This window comes from Drosophila nasuta, chromosome 2L (genome assembly GCF_023558535.2).
Source record: "Drosophila nasuta strain 15112-1781.00 chromosome 2L, ASM2355853v1, whole genome shotgun sequence".
NCBI lineage: Eukaryota > Metazoa > Arthropoda > Insecta > Diptera > Drosophilidae > Drosophila > Drosophila nasuta.
Window position 1 is genome coordinate 28114762 of NC_083455.1, and position 23678 is coordinate 28138439.

General features: G+C 44.4%; 1 protein-coding gene across 3 annotated transcripts; it reads right to left on the reverse strand.

The window, feature by feature from the left end:
• Positions 1-16351: 16351 nt before the first annotated feature.
• Positions 16352-22970, reverse strand: LOC132786809 (excitatory amino acid transporter). Of its 3 annotated transcripts, XM_060793496.1 has the most exons (8): positions 22799-22970; positions 22183-22483; positions 19834-20016; positions 19433-19766; positions 18540-19121; positions 17949-18278; positions 17777-17891; positions 16352-17719 (listed from the first exon to the last, which is right to left on the reverse strand). In XM_060793496.1, exons 3-8 carry the CDS (start codon positions 19997-19999, stop codon positions 17552-17554), a joined length of 1695 nt encoding a protein of 564 aa, XP_060649479.1. In that variant the 5' UTR covers positions 20000-20016; positions 22183-22483; positions 22799-22970; the 3' UTR covers positions 16352-17551. The 3 variants fall into 3 exon arrangements, with proteins under 3 accessions (XP_060649479.1, XP_060649468.1, XP_060649458.1); XM_060793485.1 differs by having other exon boundaries at positions 22183-22970; XM_060793475.1 differs by lacking the exons at positions 22183-22483; positions 22799-22970 and having other exon boundaries at positions 19834-21012.
• Positions 22971-23678: the final 708 nt, after the last annotated feature.

A 23678-nucleotide genomic window follows, 5' to 3' on the forward strand; every position in this document is an offset into this window, starting at 1 on the left:
AGGATAGGATAAAACAGCAGCTCGGCATTTGCATAAGTTCGCGCATTATGTCCAAAACTCGCATTTGTTCTTGGTATTCCGCATCGCTCTCTCTCTCTTTCTCTCTTCTATCTCTTTCTCTTCCTCTGAAGTGTGCATAAATTATGGCCACGCATTAAACAACAGTTTGTTAAGCATTCCGTGAAATTGCGCTTGTTGCAATTTGTTGGCTCATTTAGTGAAAGAGAGAGTTTCCGAGTAGTTAACAGGCCAACAACTAACTAACTAACTAACACCAGCTGACTAACTAACTAGTTAAGACGAGCAGCTGAGCTCATTGATTTCACTAGCTCCCGAGAGTGCACTCATAAATTCACTCTCTTGCGCAATTTCTCATCATTTAGGCTGAGAGCGTTGCTGGCCATTAAATTTCCATTTTTCCATCTTCCATTCTCCAGTCTGCATTTCCCATTTGATTAGCCTTTTGATTAATTGCACCAACAACGCCAACCTCAGCATGGCAAACAGCTTCATTAGCAGCCCAAAGAGTATTTTCATATTCTAATCAGCGGGTCTCCTTGCTCACCAAAAAAAAACAACTTTGGCTAATTAAGCTACACAATGTCATTGTATGTTTTGGTCCACATCCAAATCCAAGAGACACCGGGGAGTGCTCCCAATGTCCGCAGCAACTACCGGGAAAACACTTCGCTCGAGAGAGTCTCAGACTCTTTTAGCATATTAAATTTCATTGATGATCTATGTACGCCTAGATATGCATTTAATTTTTCATCGCGACGGGAGATTTTCACACATTTGCTGCATCAACCGGATGAAGCGACGATCGACGATCGCTGGGACAGAGAGGGGGTAAAGCGGGGATTGGAAGCGGCTCACATGGCGTATGATTAATGGGCCGGCATTTAATTGAGTTATTGTTGCCCCATTGGCGGCGCATTAACCCAGCGACCTTGTCGCCAATATCCCGATGTGCCAAATGCACTCAGGATAAGATTAAAATCGGTTCTAAAAGCGGGTGAGCTCGACTGACAGATACCCTATAAACCGCAGAAAAAAGTAGGAAACACTCAACGAAGAGATGAATCTGTAATTTGAGAGAAGTTTCATTATTCTCCCGAATCTATTCCCTACTTCAACTTTATATCTCTACAGGGTATTCGAATAAAGTAGCGAGTATCAAAATTCGTTGGTTAGCATGAATTACTGTTTGAATCGCACAAAGTTGCAATCATTGAGCTTATGGCGAACTTATAACCCGCAGCTCGAGCAGCAACATTTATCAGGTTTGTTGAGGCTGAAGCTTAGCTGGTTTTGCTTGCCTCGTAGTTCTACATAAATTTTAATCAAATTAAAGGAAGCCACGCACTGCCAGGCGCAAATAAATTGAATCTCTCTCCTTCAGCCTCTCATTCCCAAATGCTGACTTCAGTGCGCATAAGTAAGGATTACCCGCGGTTCAGGGCAAAAACTTGCCAACTAACCAACAGATGCTGCTGCTTGGTTAAATCCGAGTCGCGACTTCCAGCAACAATGGTGCATAATTTTCAGTTTTGACCTCTCAATTCGCCGTCGAGGGAGCAGAAGCTACAACAGCGGACTACGGCTAAACTAAAGCGGGCCACTTGGCATGGGAATTGTTATAGGATTGAGTCAGGCTCTGCGACTCAAAGTCGTGTTGCTTGGCGCTCCAGTTCAACTCCGCTTCCAACTCGAAGTCCAAGTCCGAGTCGCGTCGTTCGTCAATTCAAATTAATCAGAATTAGGCAATTACAGAAATTACAAAAATTACAACGTAATTTCGCCTTGGCTCTTCACTTTAAAAGCTTTTGAAAAATTGCGCATGCGTATTGGGAGCGAGCTCACTTAGCCTCCCTTCCCCTAACCCATTCTCCCTTCTCACCCTTTTTGCTCAATCTGCAGCTCGTTTGTGGCTTTGAAATGGAAGACTTCGCGTTGCTTTCTGCTGTTGTGTTTTTGTTGTAAGTAGTTACAGTTGCTGTTGATGTTCAGGAATTTTTCGCAAGTCAGTCGCAAGTTTGGTGAAATCAGCAAGTTCTCCACAACTTTAGTAGAACAACAGAACTGTAGAAAACTGCATGGCATGTGCCCAAAGCACATACATATGCACATATGTGTGTGTTTTTTGTTTTTTGTAAATGTGTGGCAACAATTTTGAGCAGTAAATTTAGTTTTCGGCAACGTCAGTGGCGATTGCTTCTGCCGCTGCTAATTGGTTATGTCAGATCGTAAAAATGCATAATCATGTGCCATTTGAGTCGCTTTTTTGTGCCACTGTGCAGGCAGTTGGCTTACCCCTCTGCCCACTGTTCATGTGCTCGTCCAGGCACGCCCTTTTGTTCGCTATTGCCATTATCCGTGTCCATGTTCCTGTCACCGTCACTTTGCATACAAACTCGTTAACATTCCCGCCGAACAACTCGCTAAACTCACGAGCAACGAGACGCAATCGAAGTGAATCCATTTGGGATTGGCCAGCAGCAATTTTAGCCGAAGAAGAGCAAGTCTATGAATACCAATAGTTGGCAAGAGAAAGATGCTTGCTATGTCATTGTCAACTTTGGCAGGTATTCGCAGGAATAACATTGAAGAATAAAAGTATTGTCATATTTCGATAAAAGTCTGTGAACATTATCGATGAAATCGGGTAAGGCAAGGATTGCCAAATATTCATTGTTGTATAGAGAGTTAACATATTGTCGAGGTAAGAAGCTATTTGCTACGACACAGAAAAGGAAGTCGGTCAAAGAAAAAGCTAGTTGCTAAGATACTGAGTGCATGGTTATCGCCACATACGTAGCTGGTTGGAAGAACACTCACTTAAATGCAGTCACACTCCAAATCAGTTTCAAAGAAAGCCTATTGCTACATCACTGAAGAATATAGCTGGATGATACAACACTGCGTTGAAAACAGTCTGATTGGTAGATTATTAGAGGAAAATTATTGCTAGAGCTCTGTAATGAATAGTGAGTGTCCACATATCCTTGTAAAGCAAAGCAAGGAGTGTCGCAGCACGTCAATTCTCCTTGGCTACGGACAAATTTCGAATGCTCTCAGGTTCGTCAACAACAACTCAATCGACTCGGAGCGTATCGCGGCAAGTGGCAGTTGAATTGGCTACCGTTTCGACTATCAGGTGCTCAATGCGCTTCACTTAACGTATCTGCAAATCTCTAAATTGCCACAAATTAACAGATAATTCGACGCAGACTTGCAAAGAGTTGCAATGCCATGGCAACAACAACAAAAAAAGCGACAACCAAAGCACAAAAACAACAAACGGAAAAGAGGAAAACAGCAACACAACAAACGACAAGCGACTGCTAAACAGATTCCGTTTGACTCTCGACGCGCAAAGGCGACGCTAATAGATACTTTGCGTGCTCACACTTACGAGGCATCGAAGCGAGCTCCAACATCAGCTCTAGCTCCAACTTCATGGCAATGGCAACTCCTAAGCACCATCAAACAAGAGAGTAAGAGGAAAATAGGCAGGCAAAAAGCGTTGTGTGTTTGTGTGTGTGTGTGTGTTGCACAATACCCAAATCCAATTTTCGAATTCCCACATGCGTTCATTATCGGTCTCGTAGTCGGACTCGCACTCACACATTCGCATTCGAATACACACACTCAAACAGAGACTCATTCGCTGTCCATGGCGGGTGCGCGCGTGCGCATAACTCATTTCGCACTTTGTCCATTTCATAAGACCAATTAAAGCGCCTCGCTCCGAGCACGAAGCCTGCAACTCAACTGCAGACTACAGACGAGACAGAGAGAGAGATAGAGGAAGAGAGACGCACTGCGAGCACTGTGGGGCGCCTTTTGGCTGCGACAATTTTCCATGGATTCGAGTGGCGAAGCGACGCGTCGGATTAAGTGGGAAATTTGACAAATGCGCAGAGATTGGCTCCCAGCTTGGACTCGATGATAATCACCTGTGCCCCGCCAGTCTGCCAACCATCCAACCAAACAACCGACTAACCAGTCAGCCAGTCATTGCGGAAACATACAAATTTGCGCATTTGTCCAAAGCAGCGTGAACATTTGCACAATCAACGGGGCAACAAGGCGGATGAAAGAAAAAGCAAGAGTAGCGGGGACAGAAGAGACTGTCGATCCGCATCCGATCATCCGCAAGAGAGAAAAAAACCAAAAGGGAGCAGGACAACAGCAGTGAGAAAGTGAACGTGCTCGACTGCGAGATACCCGCTTTCCATTTGAAGAGATTAACGCTAATTTAAGCATCAGAAAATCGACTTGTTTCTTCAACAACTTTTGGGTTTTATAAACTTCCCTGTCGTCACCAAGCTTTAAGGGCATCTTTATAATGATATATTCTAAAGCAGAATACCCGAGCTTTAAAACAATGTTTGCTGGTGGGTTCGATGAAATATTTTCCTCACTTTGTTAGAGAATCATCGTAACTTTTCTGTATTTCCCCTGCACACTAATCTGTGATACCCTCTTTCCCCTTTGACTAGCAAGTAAAACAAGAACTCAACCTACAACTCGGTGGGCTTAATGCGCACATTTCGTTTCGTTTCGTTACGTTTCGTTTTCAATGCGATCCGACCACGAAATTATGTCAATAACTGAGGTCATATGCATAAATTGTGGGCATGGGGCCGACGTCGTGTCTCGCCAGACCCAGAGACCCAATAGAGCCCAACCGCGTCCGAGTCCGAGGCAGTGGCTGCTGCAGAATGTTTTTAACTGCATACTAAATGCAGCTCAAGCAGCTGCCCCTTGCGTCAGCTTCTTCCTCTTCACTCTCGCTGCCCAGCATCTCTGCCCAGCTGGTGCTTTTCATTAAGAATTAAGGCGGCGACTCGTTTGGCAAGGCAAGTGCACGTGGCTCGTGTTTGTTGTCGTCTTGCTGCCGCTGCCGTTGCTGCTTGCTGCTTGCCCCCCACAATGGAAGAGACACCGAGCGTTGTTCCCATCACCGACACCACCGACAACAACAGAGAACAGACTACAGACGGTGGCACCGCCTCCACCCTCGCTAGCAACAACAACAACAACAACCACATCCAGTTACCAGTTACCGGAGCAGGCTAATAAAACGATATTTTATTGCTTTTTGGCGGCTCATCATGGCTGAGAATGGTACTCGAGAAGGCCATGAGAATGGCTATGACTACCAACTGAATGACTATGGGAATGGCAATGGCAATAGTAATGGTAATGGGAATGGGAAAGCCGGAGCCGGAGCTACAGCCATGGCAAATTGCCTGGCACTTCACTTGTGCCAAGAGTCGTGCGTGGCCAAAACGGTTAACCACTTTTGGCCATGTGGAGTCGACAAGTCACAAGCGTTGAGAGCTGGGGGAATCGCTTGTTACGCATTCATTCTCAAAAAAGATTAAATGCACCATTTGCTCCCCTTTGTCCCCCTCGACTATGATTGACAGCCGCGCTCGAAAAGAACTCCAACAGCAGCAGCAGCAGCAGCTCCTCCCACAGCTGCTGCCTAGTTGGATGAAATTGCTCACAATTCAGGATCTGCAGGTTCTGACCTAGTAATTGGATGTGAAGAGCATGCATACAGCAGACCCGCACCACCACGAAATGGGAACGTGGACGGAGCGGGGAACCGCGTAGAGAACCGAGTGCCTAGAAACTAGCCCAAAACACGATTAACCCACATCTTGGACGACGCGATCATAAATTATTATGCAGCCGAGGTAGTTGAGCCACAGTCGAGGCTAAAACTGATGCTAAAACTGAGGCCGAGGCGGCCACAGATCGAGAGGCATGTCGCGCATTTTTTTTTCGGCCATTTGGCGACTCCGACGACTCTGCTGCCTTAGCTTCAACTACAAGATGCTGCGGCACGAACATGACTTTCTAGCGGATTTCTTTGCATGCGCCTGGCGCGCTTTTGTTGTCGCTCCTCGGGGCAGCCGCCGAGGGATGCGGCAAAGGAGAACTTCCCAGAGACACATATCATGCTGCTACGATACTCTGCCAACGAATAGCTGAGCACTGATGACTAGTCTGTCCAACTGGACTTGTTTATCTTACACATTCTGAGTAAATAATATATAAAGCGTAGAAAGAATAATGCTTGAAGATTTTGTTAAATTTTTATTGAAGAACTTTAAATGCCAATATCAGAATCGAAGAATTAAAATTATGAAATTACCTTACAATCTTTTTCTATATTATACAAATTTGTATTATTAAGAAAATATGTAAATTATTTATTCCATGAAAATAAAAAAAAAAAAAAGTATTAAACGCAAACGTTAAAAATGTGAAATATATTGCCTATAAAAATCAGAATTTAAGAACTTTAAAAACATAAAATCTACTGCCTATAAAACTCTGCATTTAATTCCTATTTATTGAAAGATCATTTGCTAGTCGCATACTTTTGTTCCTCACTGTTCTTACTTGTTTTTTAGCAGTTGTAGTTGCTTCCCGCTTCTCTACATTTAATTATTTTGTTTAAAAAAGTTTTGACACCGAGACGCGCATGCAGATTTACAGGCTGCAACTCCAACTCTGAGTTGAAGTTGCAACTGGGAGCTGGCAAAAGACTGACAGCAGTCTCGGCCAGCGGCAATGAAGCTCGAGTGTGTGTGTGTGTGTGTATAAGACAGAGATAGAAAGAGAGGGGCAGACAGAGACGGAGACAGAGACCAGACCGAGTGCCATGTGGCAATAGTCAAAAAAGTTTTGCCATTCAATTTGAGTTGCAGCTCTTGTCGGGAGATTGGATGGCTCCACTCGCTGATGGCCTCCCTGGCTCCTCGTTAGTTGCAGTTGTTGTTGTTGTTATTGTTGTTGCTGTTAGCCAAAGTGTATCTAGATGAAGGCGCGACAATTGGCATGCATTAAGTTGTTGCAGCACTTTGTGGCAGCGTGTGAAGTACAAAGTTGGATTAATTTAAGAGCAAGATCTGCCAAATGCGACAATACAACATTCCAATATCAAGCTGGAGGTCATCAATTGTGAGCTATGGTCTAACCATGCGTCGTATACTTAATATTGCGTCCTGCTGGCATTTGCTATTGCAATGCGAAGGAGAAGCAGAAGGGGAGAGTGTTTTAGGCCTGAAAGTGAGCACATGAAACCAGCTTAAACTGTTGGCAATTTTAATTGTTGCTCAAGTGAGTTGGCGCTTTTGTCTGGCCGATCAAACAAAAAGAGAAACAAATTGAATTCGACGCATTCCGCGCTTAATCAAGTGGCCCGCCAACTGGATAAGTGGCCAACTGGACAACTGGGCAAGTGGACAAGTGGCAACCGCCGTCTGCACTGGAATTTTAATTGCAATGAAATCGAAATCGCAGCCAAAGGCAAAGCAGAACAGCCACAGCCATAGCCACATACGAGCTACGAACATAAAGTCGCAGTACGCCCCAGCGCACCTGTCGATGGTCATCGGACTTGGGGGCAGCAAATGCCACTGGTTACCCAGTTTGTTGTTAGACTAGAGACTCGATTCGATTCGACTCGAGAGGTGACTCAAGCCAGCGAATAAACTACTCTACATGTCTCTATGTCTGTTCGTGGTTTACTTTCTGTTTCTGGGCAAAGTCAAATCGAGTCAAAAAGTTAATTACAGCCCGCGATTTTCATGCACTTTTGACATCCACACGGTACGTGACAATGTGATCTCCCATCCAGCAGCATGAGTTGAGTTTGGGTCCAGTTTCGGACTGCACTAGAATGCTAGACAAATGGCCAATTGGTAAATTGAACCCCAAGCTTGCTCCTGCTTCCATTAAAAAACTTTCTTCTTTTGAGATGGCAGCCAAAGCTGAAGCACTGCAATCATGTGGCTCCAAACCACTTCATTCGACGGCGGCCTCATGATTTTAATGACAGCTCTTCAGCTGGGCTAACCAAATAGCAGCGAAAAATTTGAAAATCATCAAAGTCTGAGTCTGAGTCTGAGCAGCGAGCGGTCAGTGGGTTAATTGTGCCCAAAGATTACTCGCTACAGTTGCTAGATTCAAGATTCGAGATACGAGATTGAAGATTGCGCAGATTGAGAGAGGAGTACAAAGTGTAGATGCTACTCGCAGGGCGCCCAATTAATCATGCCCTCTGACTTCAATCAAGTTTGTACGAAAAGTTGGCGAAATGAGCGAAAGTTATCATTGATTCTTCTGGTATTTCCTCCACACCTACAGATGACTCCCCGCTGTTCCCAGAGAGAACTCGATCAGCATGCAAATGCCTCATCAATCACAGTCACAGTTCGACCTTTTATGTATTCGAAGATGCATTCAAAGTCCAACTTGACTACACTGTGGCTACTGTGCTGCGCAAGTCGGCAATCAACGCGTCAAGCGGCAGCAGGAAACACACTCAGGCAGGAGCCACTCCTCAGTGCTTTCCGCTTTCTGTTTTAGTGCTTAGTGTTTAGTGTTTGCTGCATTCTCGCGTGGAAGCCACAAACAGTTAGCCAATTGGCTTGCAGCGATATGTGTGAAAAGTGCAGCAGAAGCCACAAACAAAACGTTTTTGACAGCTGCCTAGCAAATGGCATGGAATGCTATCCCAAATGCAATGGGAGGAGAGTTTATCTCGCTGGCAAAGACTGGGAGTCGACGGGCTTATTAGTTGCACGCTTATTTATTCTAGCGAACAGAGAGCTACAGAGAATCAGAAGAACAGAAACAGAAATCGAAGACAAGACGGCGCCATTGGTTGTGAAAATTCGCAATTGCTTGGAAATTTTTTGTTAGTTGCATCTGTCGGATTCGTGATAAACAAACGTGCAACTTGCAACTCGGAACGTGCATCGTGCAACGAGCAGCTCGCCTTGACCTTGGCAAGATTGCACTGAACTACATGTAACTAATAAGAGAGTAAAGCCACTTACCATTAACCTGGTTTTGCTGCCATTTCCTCGCTCTCTGCTCACATCAATTATATTCACTGCAAAAGACAGAGGGAGAGAAATGAGTATTCAAAAGATATTCAAACCAAGTCAACGTATTTATAAGCTAATGCATCTTGTTGTTCACACTTTTCCACATGACGCAATCGCAATCTCATTTGCATAGTCTCAAACTTTGCTACACTTTCACTTGTGACTCTAATCGCAACCGCAGACAATGTCCATTCTCTGCTCCTTTCACACTTTCGATTGTTAATTGCAATCCCGAAATTAAAACGGGAAGCCGCCAAATGCCAGAGGTAAAGGTAGCCGCTTGTCTTGGTCGTCGTCGTCGTCGTCGTCTTCACCTCATTCCCCCTACACTTTTAGATGCCACCAAACTGCCGCCAGCGACGTTGAGATCATTTGCATAAAACAAACAACAATTTTTCGCGTGTATGAATTGCGAATAGGAATACAAATACGAATGCGAATGCGAGTACTCTAAGCAGCAATGTGAATGTGGCCCCCAGCAAGCAACATCGAATGCAAAACGATTCGACACACACGAGCTAAGCTGCAACTGTTGAGTCGCGTCGCTTCGGCCCACGCTGTGGATGGGCCCCTAAACAGGGGGGAGCAGGGGCTTCAAGGGGAGTGGGAGTGGCCAGTGAGATGTGGCAGGGCCAAAAGCGTCACATCAAACATGCATCAATAGATATACATCCATTTATGTGCACTCGCATACACAGCGAGAAATCGAATGTCAAACTGAAGAAGTGCGCTTTCATTTTTTGTAATTTCAATTTCGAAACAAAATTCTTGAACAAATTATAAAGGAGAACAAAATGGAAATTTCCAAATTCATTCAAGTGATAAATATTTATACTTTATACTGATGAATAACATATAAGATATAATGAAAAATATACATTTTTTATGTTATCCAAACATGGTTGAAAATTATAAAGAATTAAGGCAAGTCCTCTGGATTTTCTATAATATAACTTTTCTCTCTGTGTTCACTCGCATGTTTTTCCAATTTGCAAATTTTCATTGCAATACAACCAAAATGAAGGCGCTGCTAGCCAACTGGCGTGGCGTGGCGTAGGCTCAGAGCAGAGACCGATCCTCTAGCCCAGTCAGTGGGGCCAAGGCAGGTGCGGTTGTCGTGGCGCGTTGAAAAGGAAATTTTTCATGCGGCAAACAAATGGACCGAATGGAGTTGTTGGCCATAGTCGAATGAACGAACGAACGAACAAACCAGAGAGAGAGAAGTCGCCAACAGACGAATGGCAAATAAAATATAAGAGAAAAAGGCTATCGCTATCGCTGTTGGCCAATCTGCATGTGCGCCGCCAAATGTTGCCCGTTGCCTTCGCTTTGCCCGATGGCTGGCTGGCTGGCTGGCTGGCTGGCTGCGTGTGTGAGCTCTGCCAACTCTGCGCCGATGCAGCGCACAATGACAACAATGAACAAATCATGAGCACTTTGCATTTGCCAAACATTCCCTCTGCTCTCGCTCTGGCTCTCTCTCTCCCCGCTTCTCAGTCGCAACTTACACTTGCACATTATGCGCCACACAAAAGGCTAAAGACTAGAGCTGGAGGCGTGCCAGCTTCACAAGGAACACGACGCAAGCACGAGGCAGCTACGAGACTATAGTATACAACTTGGAGCACGAAAAGGAGCTCAAAAAAGATTCCTCTTTTGTCAGATGAAAGCTAATTCTCAAGCTTCTATCTTAAGCTATCTTAAGATTAATGTCAAATATTTTATATATATTTTTAAACAAAGCTCACATAAGTGAGCAACCTGAAACAATGTTATATGCTAATGTAATCAATTATTTTCTGTCCGAGTTAAATTAACATGTCGTGCCCCAACACGGTTGAAACAATGCGCATCACTTGCAACGTGTGTGTGTGTGTGTGTGTTTTGGTGCGCTCATACCAAATGGCATTTTTAGCTTTTGACATTTCACGCGTGCAACGACCGTCGTCGTCATACACGTCGTATGCGTGATGTGATAATTTTTGTCATGACGTGACCCGGCAACCCGGCAATGCGGCAACTGCGGCTCGCGGCGGCACTTGAAAGCGGAGGCGCGTTGCGGTGGCCACCAATTGGTCGCTGCTCGCTGGCTTCTAATGCCATGCATTTGATTCGGCGTCTAATTCACGACAATTTGCGCTGATCGTCGATTGCCGATTGCTGGGGACTGATTGCAGCCTTAGCGCATTCCCGATGCAAACAGATCCCGTTGTCAGCTCACTTCCTAGCCGAAAGGCAGTGTCGATGGCGGTGGCGGAGTACGCGCCTCTTTAGGCGCACAAATGTATTTTTAATTACATTGGCAAACATTTGCGCGTTGCCAGCTGGAGATGCTTCTTAACTCCGCTCAGAGGTTGGCCTGGAAGCCGGTAACAATGCATGGACATGTAGTTGCTGCTGCTGCTGCTGCTTCTGTTGTTGTTGCTGGCATCGGGAGCATCGTCGGCTATTTGGCTGATTGTTGTGTTTTGGCGCAGAACCCGGTTGTTTGGCTTGAACGCAGATTCCACTGCTCGATGAACACACAACACATATCGATTTCAGTCTCTCGCTCCCTCAGCCAGCGGTTGTTCATCTTGGTTAGCGAGAGGCAACTGCTGCTGCTGCTGTATATATTTTCATGTCGCTTCTTGATTTGCAAGCATTTAGCAAAGTCAAAACAATTTTAATGCGCCGACGCGGCAGTTAATTAAAATTGCAACGAGCTGTTGGCCATTTGTTGTGCTCGTAGTTTGTTGAGTTGTCGACTTGTTATTGCCTTCTCTTGGCTCCTCTTTGAGCTACAGCTCCTTTCTGCTGGCTATTTTGGGCAGCTCCCCAGCTATCCCGACACTTGTCAGCCTTTTGGAGCGCCACCAACAACCATTCGCCATTCGTAACTCAAACTCGCGAATCTCTTTCGACCGCCTCTTTTCCCATGCTGCGACTTTTGCTTTTGCTTTTGCCTTTTACCAAATCAAATTAATTTTAATGCCGTCGGCAGCTTTGGCGCACATTAATTACCGCCGACTTGCAAACTCTAGGATGCCTCTGTGGCTCCTTCTACGTTTCCATCTCCAACTCCATCTGCATGTGCATCTCCATCTGTAGCTAAGCGACTGGTTTATAATTCAATAAAATTTGATTAGGCATTAATTTGACGTCGCAACTAATTAATGAGCGCACAATGTTTAGGCCATGTTTGACTCCAGCATCGATCCGAGCTTCCGTCTTCTCTCCCCGCTCTTCCCTCTCTTCCTCCTCTCTTTTCTCTATCTGATGCCGTATTTGGTTAGAGCTTTTCAGCTAATGCCAACTTTTAGTTCTAAAACACATATTAAATGCCTGCGACTGCTGCTATTTCGTTCCTCCTAAATGCTTATGCTGATGCTGATGTTGATGATGTAGCGTGAAAAGGGGCGGCCAGCGGGATGGGCGGTGGGCGTGTCCACAATTACAAGCACCACAACAACTACTACTACTACTACTACTAGTAACAACAGCAATAACAGCAACGACAACAACAACTTCTAATACAAGATGAAGAACAACAAAACAACAATGTTGTAGTACAGTACGACCTACTGCCTGCTTCTGTGGCATAATAGGCCAATTATTACTGCAATTTGCATTAGAACACAGCCGCTGGACCGATAGAGCCATAAAATGGAGTCTGCTCGACTAGCAGATACTGGAGAGTAATGCAATTGAAATATGTTGAACTTAAGTGTTGGAAAGTCTTATACTTGTTAGCAAGTAAGGAAGTTTCTGAATCGATTGACAAATAAGTTTTGCTAGATAAAATGATTTAGTCTAAACAAATTAAGGTTGATTCTGTTATCATCTTGATATATGTATTGACAAACAAGTGGATATGCATTTTCAAAAAGAATGTTAGCGACAAAAAGGAAATTTAACATGAGAGAATGCACAGCAAAAAAGAAATTCTAAAATAAAGATTATGATCTTTGTGCTATGAATTTTGGTCTCAAAAGTGCGCCTAGAAGTTGAAAATTCTAATGTTAGAAAACACATATTGATTTCAAGAACATTTTATAAGTTCTTATTAATAAGAAGAAAAAATCTTTGGACTTATGTTCATAGTTTAAAGAATTTGATCTTCAAAAATATATTTTTTAAGACGATTGTTCTTGATTTTTGAAGTTCATCTCTTTTTCAGTGTACTTTAGAATTAGACAGCTTTCATTCTGATTAGTTGACAATCTTTTAAATAGACATTCCCCATTTTTGTATTGCATTAGATTACAGGGTATAGCAAGTGACTCTGTGTGAGTGCTGTTCATATGCAGCCATGAGATGAGACGCGCACTCGCATTATGAGAAGGAAGCTGAAGACGACGATCGCACAAATTCTTGAGCTCTGCCGCAGTTGCAGTCGCTGCTGTTGCAGTTGCTGTTGTTGCAGTTGTTGCTGCGTTGTTATTATGAAACCGTTTAGAGAACGTGTTTGTGAACACCACAGTAATTTGGTTAGATTACCTCGACTCGGCGACTCGAGTACACGTATATGACGGGATTGAGACGAAGACGACGACGAAGATGGAGATGAGAATGGGGATGTTGCAGATGGGGATGGAGATGCGGACGTTGCCTCAAATTGGCGACTCGCAGATTACAACGAATGTGGGCCAATCTATCACTGGCGGAGCAGCAGCAGAAGCAACCAAGAACAGCAGCAGATCAAACTGAGACTGAGACCAAAGCGGAGGCCTCGGCCTCAGCCTCGGCTGCAGCTCTTCAAACTTCCAAGTCACACCATGGATCATTCGCGTTGCCATTCCCGTTGCACGTTGCACGCCGAACGTTGCAAGTTGCCCGCTTTGAAGCGTTGCCAAGCGTGTGAATAGAAACGTTAGCGCAGGCACGTTCTGGCCCAGCCTGATAAAAGTTGATTGCAAATTTATAGAGGAGAGCTGCCTGTTGCTTTTGCCGCTGTTGCTGCTGCATGTTTGGTGTGCACACAGATTGGCCATAAACTGCCATGTAGATGCAGAGAGTCTTAGGTAGAAGCAACAGCCACGAGCAGAACAACTTAAACGCCTGCTTTGATTATGCCAGCGATCTATCTAGTCATCTACCTATCTAACATATCCAGCTATCTATCTATCTTCCTATCGATCGAGCCATGTATTTCTACCCTAAGCAGTCGCAGCTTGGGATTGAGATAAGTTTCGAATCAAGTCGCGTCGCGTTGCCCTGTCGTTGTCAACACGGTCAAGAACTTCCGCAAGTGCTCAATCATTTGGCATCGAAAGTGAATTGCAACTCTGTAATCGCCAATCGCCAATTGCAAATCCAAATCCTCGACTGCTCTCCTAATTGAATTAATTAGCTGCAGTTATGCAAATGCTGAATGCAAAATGAAAACTGGCTCACAACTGTTGTTATCGTTGTTGTTCTCTCTTGAGATACTTACTTGATGTGTGTGAGTGTGTGTGTGTGTAATGCAAGTGTCAATGCACATATCGTGAGCTTGCGCACACTCGCATTCACATGAGTATTCACAAGTATATTCACATATATTCACATATGCTTGCTGGCCCATTATTCTTTAAACTGCGCCGCAAGCAGCCGCAATCTGACTGATCTCGATCTAGAGCTCTTTAGGCACTACTCTACCTCATGATCAGGAAGTTTAACTACAAGTTCTATTAACAATATTTTATGAGTGCAGCAAAAAGACTAAAATCTCAAACTTAATAAAATCGGACTGGCAGATAAAAAAAAAAAAACAATCTAATATTTTACCAATTAAAAACTGAAATGTCTAGTTTTACAATAAAAATTCTTATTAGTTGCTAACCTAATTTTAAATTAGAGCAATAATCTAATATTTTTCCTAATTGAAAATTAAAAATTCTACTTTTTATTTTAATAACTGTCAGTTAATAACTTAAAATTCCTTTTCTTACTGCTGTTAAGATGACTAAGTCTTTTTAACTTAGGATTAATAAGTAAGAAAACTACAGTCGAGTGTGCTCAACAGTGAGATATCCTCGACCCATTTTAAATAAAAGCAAACCAGTGCGGCATTAATTTTAAAAGATACCAAAAACTTACAAAAATACTCAAATATATCGAACATGTGGCAACAATTTAAAAATATACAAAATCAATATACCAAAATGTTGTATTAATTTCAAAATATTCCGAATTAATATACCGCAAAAATACTATATATGTATGTATATACTCGTATTTACACATCATCAAATCATATAACTCATTTTTGACGTGCTCCACAGTTGTTAATCCAATCGCAAGCTAGTGTATTATGAATTCGGTGCATTGTCAATGGCTTTGGCATTCTTGTGGAAGTTGTGCGGTTTGTTTGCACTCGTATTTCATTTTAGCAGCAGCAGCGACGGCGACGACGACGACGACGGCAACGCCAACACACTCCAAAGCCGCTGCCAAGTAGACCTTCAGACGCCAAACACTCCAACGCCAGTGAACAACAAGCGAAAAGCGAACAACGAACAGCCAACGCGACAAGAGCAGTCACAGAGAGGGAGTCATGGAGAGTCAGGGAGTCAGCGTCAGGCAGTCAGTTGGTGGGACAGGTGGACAGGTGAGACAGTTGGACAATTGGACAAGCAGACAGTTGGCAAAAAAGCAGAAAACGTCGACAGTTGGGCTTGCAATTGCGCACTTTTGAATACGACTACAATATTTTTTTGATATGTGTGGTGCTGTGCCGACAGAGCGAGCACACAGCACACCACACACACAGATATATATGAATATTGTGTGATTGTCTGTGGTGCAGCTCATTTGTTTATTCAGCGCTTGATTCATTCACCTGCACAGAGTTGGGCTCAAGTACAGCAAGCGAAGAGTGAGGCAGACATTCAGTCAGTTAGTTCAGTCAGCGAGACAGTCAGTCGGCGGGCGAGTCTCCGAGTCTGTCGCTGTCTCTGTCTCTGTATGGCGGATTGACACCTGACATCGCTGCAAGGCAAAGATCTGAACTGAGCTGAGCTCAACTCATAAAGCAGCCACAGCTGATAGTCATGCGAGTGTTTCTTATCTCGCCAGCAACAAAGCGAACCCTGCTCTAATTGTAGCTGCTTATAAGTACTCGCTATAGGTACTTCTGCGACCATTATATAGTATTGTAATTATATAAACCCGATTTGGTTTCGAACGGGCAAAACCACTTGCGGCTCTTGGCTGCAGGCGTGAATATTACACGCTGCATTTTAAATGAACTCGTAGATGATTCATTCATTCACTTACCAAACAACTCAACTCGAGTCAAGTCGGTCGATCGATTTCACGATTTATGGCCATGTTGATAGGCAAATATCCGTTTTAGCGCAGCAAACTAATCAAACATGCGAATACTTAAGGTTACAATCGATGGACATATCGATAAGTCGATAAATCATCGCTTCCCAAGCTCGTTGTGAGCTGCAGTCGGCAATCTAAAAAAAAGGCGTCAATTATTTAGCTTTTATTCATGTTCTCTCTGTATTTAAATCAAGTGTCGGATCGTCTACATGTATGTATATATAGTTATCGATATAAGGTATATATAATTGTATTCTGTATAGATCTCTAATATGTCTCAGTTATTACACTAATTCTACTATCAGTCTACGAATGCAATGGGATAATATGTGAGTATGTGTGATTGTGTCTGAGTACAAATATTCATTCATTATGGGATTGCTTGTGTGGTTGTGTGATTGGGTGGTTGGGTGGTTACAATATATCTAGGCCAACTTCGTATACAACCTGCATTTGCATTTTTGCTAAACTTACAATCGATTCGCTTTTAAAACGCACACAAAATAAAATTGACATTAAATTATTGTATAAATAAAAAAAGAAGGTTTTCAACTTCCCTCGCAGCGTCCTATTCTATATTCCCAACCCTTTTCCCATTCTATGCTGTCAATGACTCAATCACAAAAGGCCGCCTAGTCGGCCGAGCTTACAAAATAATACCCATAGATTATGCATAGTTTAAAACACATCACAAAAAAACGTTGTTCTCCTTCTTCCTCTTGGATTTTACGTAATACCCTTGCAGAAATTGAAATGATTTACAGTTTAAGTAAACCAAAATAGATATAGAAGGGAAATATTTCCTCCTTTTAAACTGCAAGAGTATTTCATCTATTCGGCATGCCGAATACATATTTTCTTCTTGTTTCTTGGTTACAATATTTGGTTACGATAATATTTGGTTGCTTCTACTACAATGTATGTTTTAGTGGTAATTGGTAATTGGGTTTGGTAATTGTTTATCGTCGATCTTAATCGATGTGTGGCTAAGTAATTGCAATTGATATTTTGGTCAGACCTTGTGGAAAACTGCGCTCAACACATTCGATCCGAATGCGATCACGTCTGTATATATATTTTACCATATAAGTAAAGAGCTATAAAGAGAAACTTATGGGGTGGGATTTTGTTAAAAATCATTTGCTTGACAGTCTCACAATCAGTTTGTGATTGATGCTATTGATTGGCAATTATCAAAAATCAAAAACGTCTATCAAAAGGTGTGTTTTGTGTTTTCTTTTGCTTGTTTTGTGGGGGGAACACTGTGGTCTATTGGTGGTTCTCTAGTTTCTTAAGGACTTTAATCCTTCTTCTGATTAAATATGGGGATTTCGACATCTTTAAACACGTCGATTGCTGTGCTCCTGTTGAAGATTCACATTATTCATGACGGCGCTCATGTCCACGACGACGGCATCGGACATGACGCTCTTATTGGACGCCTCCAGCTCCGTTTGACCCTCTAAGAGGCCACCATGGTGTCCATTAGGCGTGCCAACGGTGAGATCCTACAGTTAACTCACGGTTAGCAAAAGGTTGCAAGAGAAATTGTTTGTTAGATAAACCTGATAATTGACTGCAGCGGCATCCAAAGCCATCAGCTCCTTGCGCGACAATTCCTCGACGACAGCGGCGGCGTAACAATCCCCTAGCATGTTGTTGGTGGTGCGAATGCGATCACTGTGAGGAGCAGTCTATAATTTCATTCTATAACCACAGATTAGGTAATCCACTTACACGAACCAGTCGACGGCGAAGAGCAGCGTCACATCCTGAACGGGCGCATCGATGGCTGAGAGCACGACGAGCAGCAGAACCAGAGCAGCACTTGGCACGCTGGCCGAGCTCATTGAGGCTGCGGTCGAAGTCAGCAGGACGGTGAGGAGTTCGCCAAAGCCCAAGACCATACCGCTCATCTGGGCAATGAAGATGGAGGCGACGGAGATAAAGAGAGCGGTGCCATCCATGTTGATGTTGCAGCCAATGGGCAGGACAAAGCGAGTGATGCGAGGATCCATGCGAAGCTTCTCGTTCATGCAGCGGAATGTGATGGGCAACGCGGCGGCGCTGCAGTCGTTGCCAGATCGATCGAAGTTAGAGTTCAATTCGATTAATCGTTTTTTCGTTGTATTGTGATTTAGTGGTTTTTTTTCGAATGAGTTTTGTGAGTGTTTGAAAATTAAAAGAAGGGCAAATCAAACACGATTTGTAACCAAAAAGAAGGAAAAATACTTGTAACATGTTAATCGTTCAACAGAGAGAGAGAGAGAGAGAAATCTTCTCCAAGTTTGACAAAGAGACAGAGAGAAGGTGACAGTTAGAGCTTACGTTGATGCGGTGGCAAATGCGGTTAGCATGGGCTCAATCAACCCCTTGTAGAACTTGAATGGGTTGCGTCGCACAAACACAAAGTAAATCGCCTGCATCACAATGAACTGATAGATCACAACGCCAATGGCCACCGTGATGATGAACCAAATCAGCTGCGCCATCACCAGACTCAGATTGTCCACGCTCAGTATCTTGCCAGCGATGACCGAACTTATCCCCAACGGCGTCATCCACATCACGCAAGTCACCATCTTCATGATCACCTCGAACACGGCGGCGAAGAAGTCCACCACCACCTGCCCCTTCTGGCCAATGGTGCCGAGAAATGTGCCAAACACCAAGCAGAAGAACACTATGCCCAGGGTGTTGGTGCCACTGCGATATTGGACATCCCGCACTAGGACGACCTCCTCGATTTCCTCCAGTCGCTGACGCTGTGCCTCTACTCCGCCATTCAGCAGGGCCACGGCGGTGTCGTTAAGCGTCTCGTTAAGGCTGCGCAACATGCTCGGCTTGGGCAAATAGACGGTGTGCGCCTGCTGAATTGATGCCTGGAACAGGTTGTCGGGGAACACGTTTCTGCAAGCAGTGAGCGGATGGGAGTTAGCAACTGCTTGAGTATGTTGGTGTGTAGTGCAAGTAGTGGTTCAAGCAGTTCACGGCGCAACAAGTAATCGCCTAAGCAGTGCACACTTCACGCGACTCTTGCACGTTTTTCACACGCGATTTTGACGCGATTTGCGTGCGATTAACTGCTTACGAAACAAATAGTTTAGCAAGCAGTTTACAGCAAAGTAGTTCAATAACACGCGATTTTCGAACGACAATTACTCCAACCAAGCAGTGAACATTCAAACACGCGACTTTCACGCGATTTTTCGTTTGTTTACCTGCCCAAATCCAAGAGACTGTCCAACAGCTTCACCGCCTTCCTGTCCGTCGCCCTATCGTCCGCATTATGCAGATCCGGATTGCCAGGATGTATGAGCAGCACCAGAGCAATGCCCAGGGCAGCGTTAAACAGCGATGTGCTTGCGAAATAGATCAGCGTACGCAGCGCAATCTTGCCATTCATTTTGGCATTGAGACTGGCGGAGCCGGCAATCAAACTGGAGATGACCAACGGCAGAATCATGAGCTTTAGCACGCGCATAAACAGTTCTCCCGGATACGAGATGAGCATTATGGAGTCACCATGCAACTGCAGCGGACGCAACGAAAGCCCTAATGATGTGAAGCGAGAATCCTTGAGTTGAGTTGTCCATAAAAATGCCCACAATTGTGTACTCACCCAGCAGGACGCCGAGTAGGACGCCGGAGAGAGTGACGAGCAACATGAGATTGTCGCTCAGCCATTTCCTATAGCCCGTCAACTCCAAGGGGGCATCGCTGCGTTCCGTTGTCTTGGGGGGCAGCTCGGTGCCGTGCATAGCTGCCGTCACATTCGGTGGTCCCATTTTGGCGAAGAGGTAATCTGAAAATTTCTCCGTCTTTTCCATTGAGAGGACACGAGGCGACAATGCGCAACAGAGGCAACAACAATTCGAGCGAGCGAGCGAGATAGCAAGCGTAATCCAATCAACAGACAGAGGCAGAAGGTTGAGGAGGAGGTGGAGAGCGAGAGGCAACGAGTTTTATATCCTTTTCAGCTCGAATTACTTTAATATTGATGATGTTGGTTGGTGGTGATGTGTGTTGTGGGTTGTGCTGTCTGTGTGTGTCTGGACAGTACTGACAGACAAGTGCAATTATTGATTTTTTAAGTACTTCACATTGAACTTGAGTATGTTAATTAAGTAAGCCATTTGTTCAGCGGTGTCTCGATGTCCGGAATACAACCAACTCCAATCCTACCGATGCGGCGTTGTCTTTTTGGCCGTCAGAGTTCGCGTTGCGCTGTTAGCGGCGTCTCGGACTGCGCCTAACCACAAATCTCGCTTGATTAACGGCTCCGTTGTTGTGGCTTTTCTCTGGCTGCTTCCCCTAGAATTCAACGACGACCTTCGACGTCAGTTCTTCCTCAGTTGACTGGCAGTTCTTTCTGGTCTAGTCTGGTCCGGCGACTGTGTTCGTCACCTCGTCAACAACTAATCGATATTTCCTCAGAACTCAGCTCTCAACTCGGTTTAGCTCGATGCGGATGCTGTTTGCTGCAATTTGGTGAATCTTGTGCTCAGTGAATCTGTGTCACACCCAACACACACTTCTACACACACACACAATTTAGAGACTCGAGTTGCACTCTGTTAATAGACACATTCGCTGTGCGCTTTTTAAGTCTGCTTTTTTAATCACTTGGTGGCACTTTCTTGCACTTTTTTTTTAAGAGATTTGCCTCTTAAAGCGTTCAACTTTCAGCTTTCGTTTTCACTATGCACTTTCCTGCTTCCTACTTCCGTTCCTCTCTCGATGTCTTTTCAGCTCTGCTCTGTATCCTTCAAGCGTGCTCCTGTGAATGCGCGACTCTTTGCGCTTTCGTGCCCCTTTTATGCTTTCGCCCTCGGAGCACAAAGTTGTTGAGTGCCATAATCTATCTCTCTCACTCTCTCTCTCTCAATCTCATTCTCCCTTTTGCTCCATGCTGCTCTCATTATGGCGTCAGAGAATGAGAGAGAGAGTGAGTGAGAGGGAAACAGGAACCGGCACGCAACTTGCAACTGTTTGATTGACGGTCTCATAATTATCATCAAGCGGAAAATTCCCAAACGACTCAAGCAAAAATTGATTAGCCGACGATGACGCTGTTGCTCCTTTCCTTGACTTTTCTTGAGTTTTCTTGGCACCAATCGATTGGCTTGAAATGCGATTTGGGGGGCGCAGAAAGATGCAGTGTCACCTTTGCTGTTTTTTTGTCATTCTGCTCATCAATCGATCTATCGCACTGTCAGCCATAATAAATCAAGAAATCTGCCGTTGTTCTGGGCACGAATCCAAGAACCAAGCTGCAAACATTCAATTGCTTAGGGCATAATTATTCTACACATGCCGAGTATAGAATGCAAATTTAACTATGCCACATGTCAAACGGATCGCCCTGATCCGGTTGAATTTGGTTGTTCGCCATAATTCCGTGCCAACTGCATGACGAACATGTTGATCTCTCTCCTCTCTCTCTCTCTTTTCCACTCGATGAGATAATTGCGCGATATGTTCTCTTTTAGTTGGCTGGCATCCTCCTCAATTTAGTTGTGATTTCAATTTTGGTGCGCTGTCAGTGGCGATTTATTGGTACATCTATTTGTGGTCCACCTCGAACTTGAACTTGACATTGACTTGTTTGGCTGCTGCTGCTGCTACTGTGACTGCTGAGGTTTCTCCTCTCAGAGCTCAATTGGCGCCAACTTAATCGAGTGTGGTAACATTCCTACGGTCCATTGACAGCTTATTCAATTAATCCATTTCTGTAAATTGCCGCTGGACACGATAGTTCGCCCTCGCGAAGGTCATTAGGGAGAGATTCCCTTTCTCTCGTCGATTAGTTGTCAATTGCCACTTGAAATTTAACCTTCTTTTCTAATGTGTTTCCTTGTCTTTCACTCCCTTTCTCCTCCACTCTCCTCCCTCGCGCGTCTCGCAAATGAGCTTTTAATAGCTACATAGCTGTTGCCGCCGCCGTCGCTGACATCGTCACTGGACTTACCTCTAATGATTAGCCACAAGTTACCCAGGGTTGAGCTGGTTATTATCCACTTGCCACTTGCCACACTCCCTTCTAAAGTACGCTCTGCACTTGCCACTATCACTTCACAACTCACACCGACACACTTAACTTTCTTTAACTTTTCTTTTTTCTGTACCACGCTGCGTATGCTTAACGCTTCGACAATGCCGTCGCAGTCACTTGGAAGAACTTACGCAGCAGTTTCAGCTGCTGTTGCATCAACAGTTTCAGAATGCGTTGCACCGCTGTAGCCGTTTTACTGGTGTTGCTGGCTTTCAACCTGGAGCAAAAGTTTAACGGATGACAAGGCCGAACGAAGAACGCCGCCGCTTGACAGCTTTGCGGTTTATTGCGCCGCAAATTCAATTATGTCAAGTAGGCGACACCTTCTCCTTCTCCTCCAATCACGACGCAACCGGCAACGGCAACGGCAACGGCAACCGCAACAGCAGCAACAGCAGAAGCAGAAGCAACAACAAGCTTAACTTGTTCTTGCCTCGTCCGTTGTGGTTGGCTTTGAGGTGTTAACGGTTACGTGACGTGACGTGACTGTATCTTAACTTCCGGACAACCAGACAACAGAAATACGAAATACCTCGACTGAAGACGCGTAACCAGTCGACTCGCAATCGACCCGACAACTGACGATCTTTACACTCAACTATGCGCTAGATATATATACTCGATATATAGTAGATTTATCGCAGCAGACTTATCGGCGCACTTGCCAGCTGTTTTCTTTCTTTGTGAGAAACGCGTCTGTTAGGCTCGGCAATTGAACAAGAAGTGAACTGGGAAAAGCACATTTGTTTTGGGCGATTGCTGGCAAACGAAACTGGCAAATTATTTCAACATTTCTTTGGCTTTGTTTTGCTCGCGTTGTCATTTGCATTTTCAAAGGGTTTTCCAAGACTTGGCAAATGCGAAAGAGCAAAAGTCTAATGACGTCCACAAATGTCAAACCCCCCGTGGAGGTGCGCCCCTGAGCACAATTGGCACATGCCCAGCTCACCCAAAACAAAAACAAATGGCAATTGTTTAATGCACTTTGACACACTTTAAGTCGAGAGTCTGGCGCGACACGAGTGCAAAGTGAACAGCAGCTGTCTATTGACGATCATGAACCAAGTATGTGGCAACATCCGGGCATTAGATGTAATTGATGACAAGTGAATCTGATTTGTTTTTCCCTCGATAAGTGGAAAATTGGCGACTCTGGGCGCACATTACGCATACGCCCCGTCAGCCAAGACAAAAGATAGAGCGCTTTTATACGATTCACATTTGTCATCATAATTATTGTAATATTAAAAATAAATATGCCATCGTTCTACTCGACGAGGATTTAAAAATAAATCAGCCACAGCCAAAAAGAGAGACAAAGAGAGAGAAATAGGTAGAGACAGGTAATTTACATAAGTTATGAGCACGCAAATTGCGTGATGGGTCATAATCATTAGCAGCCATTAGCAGTG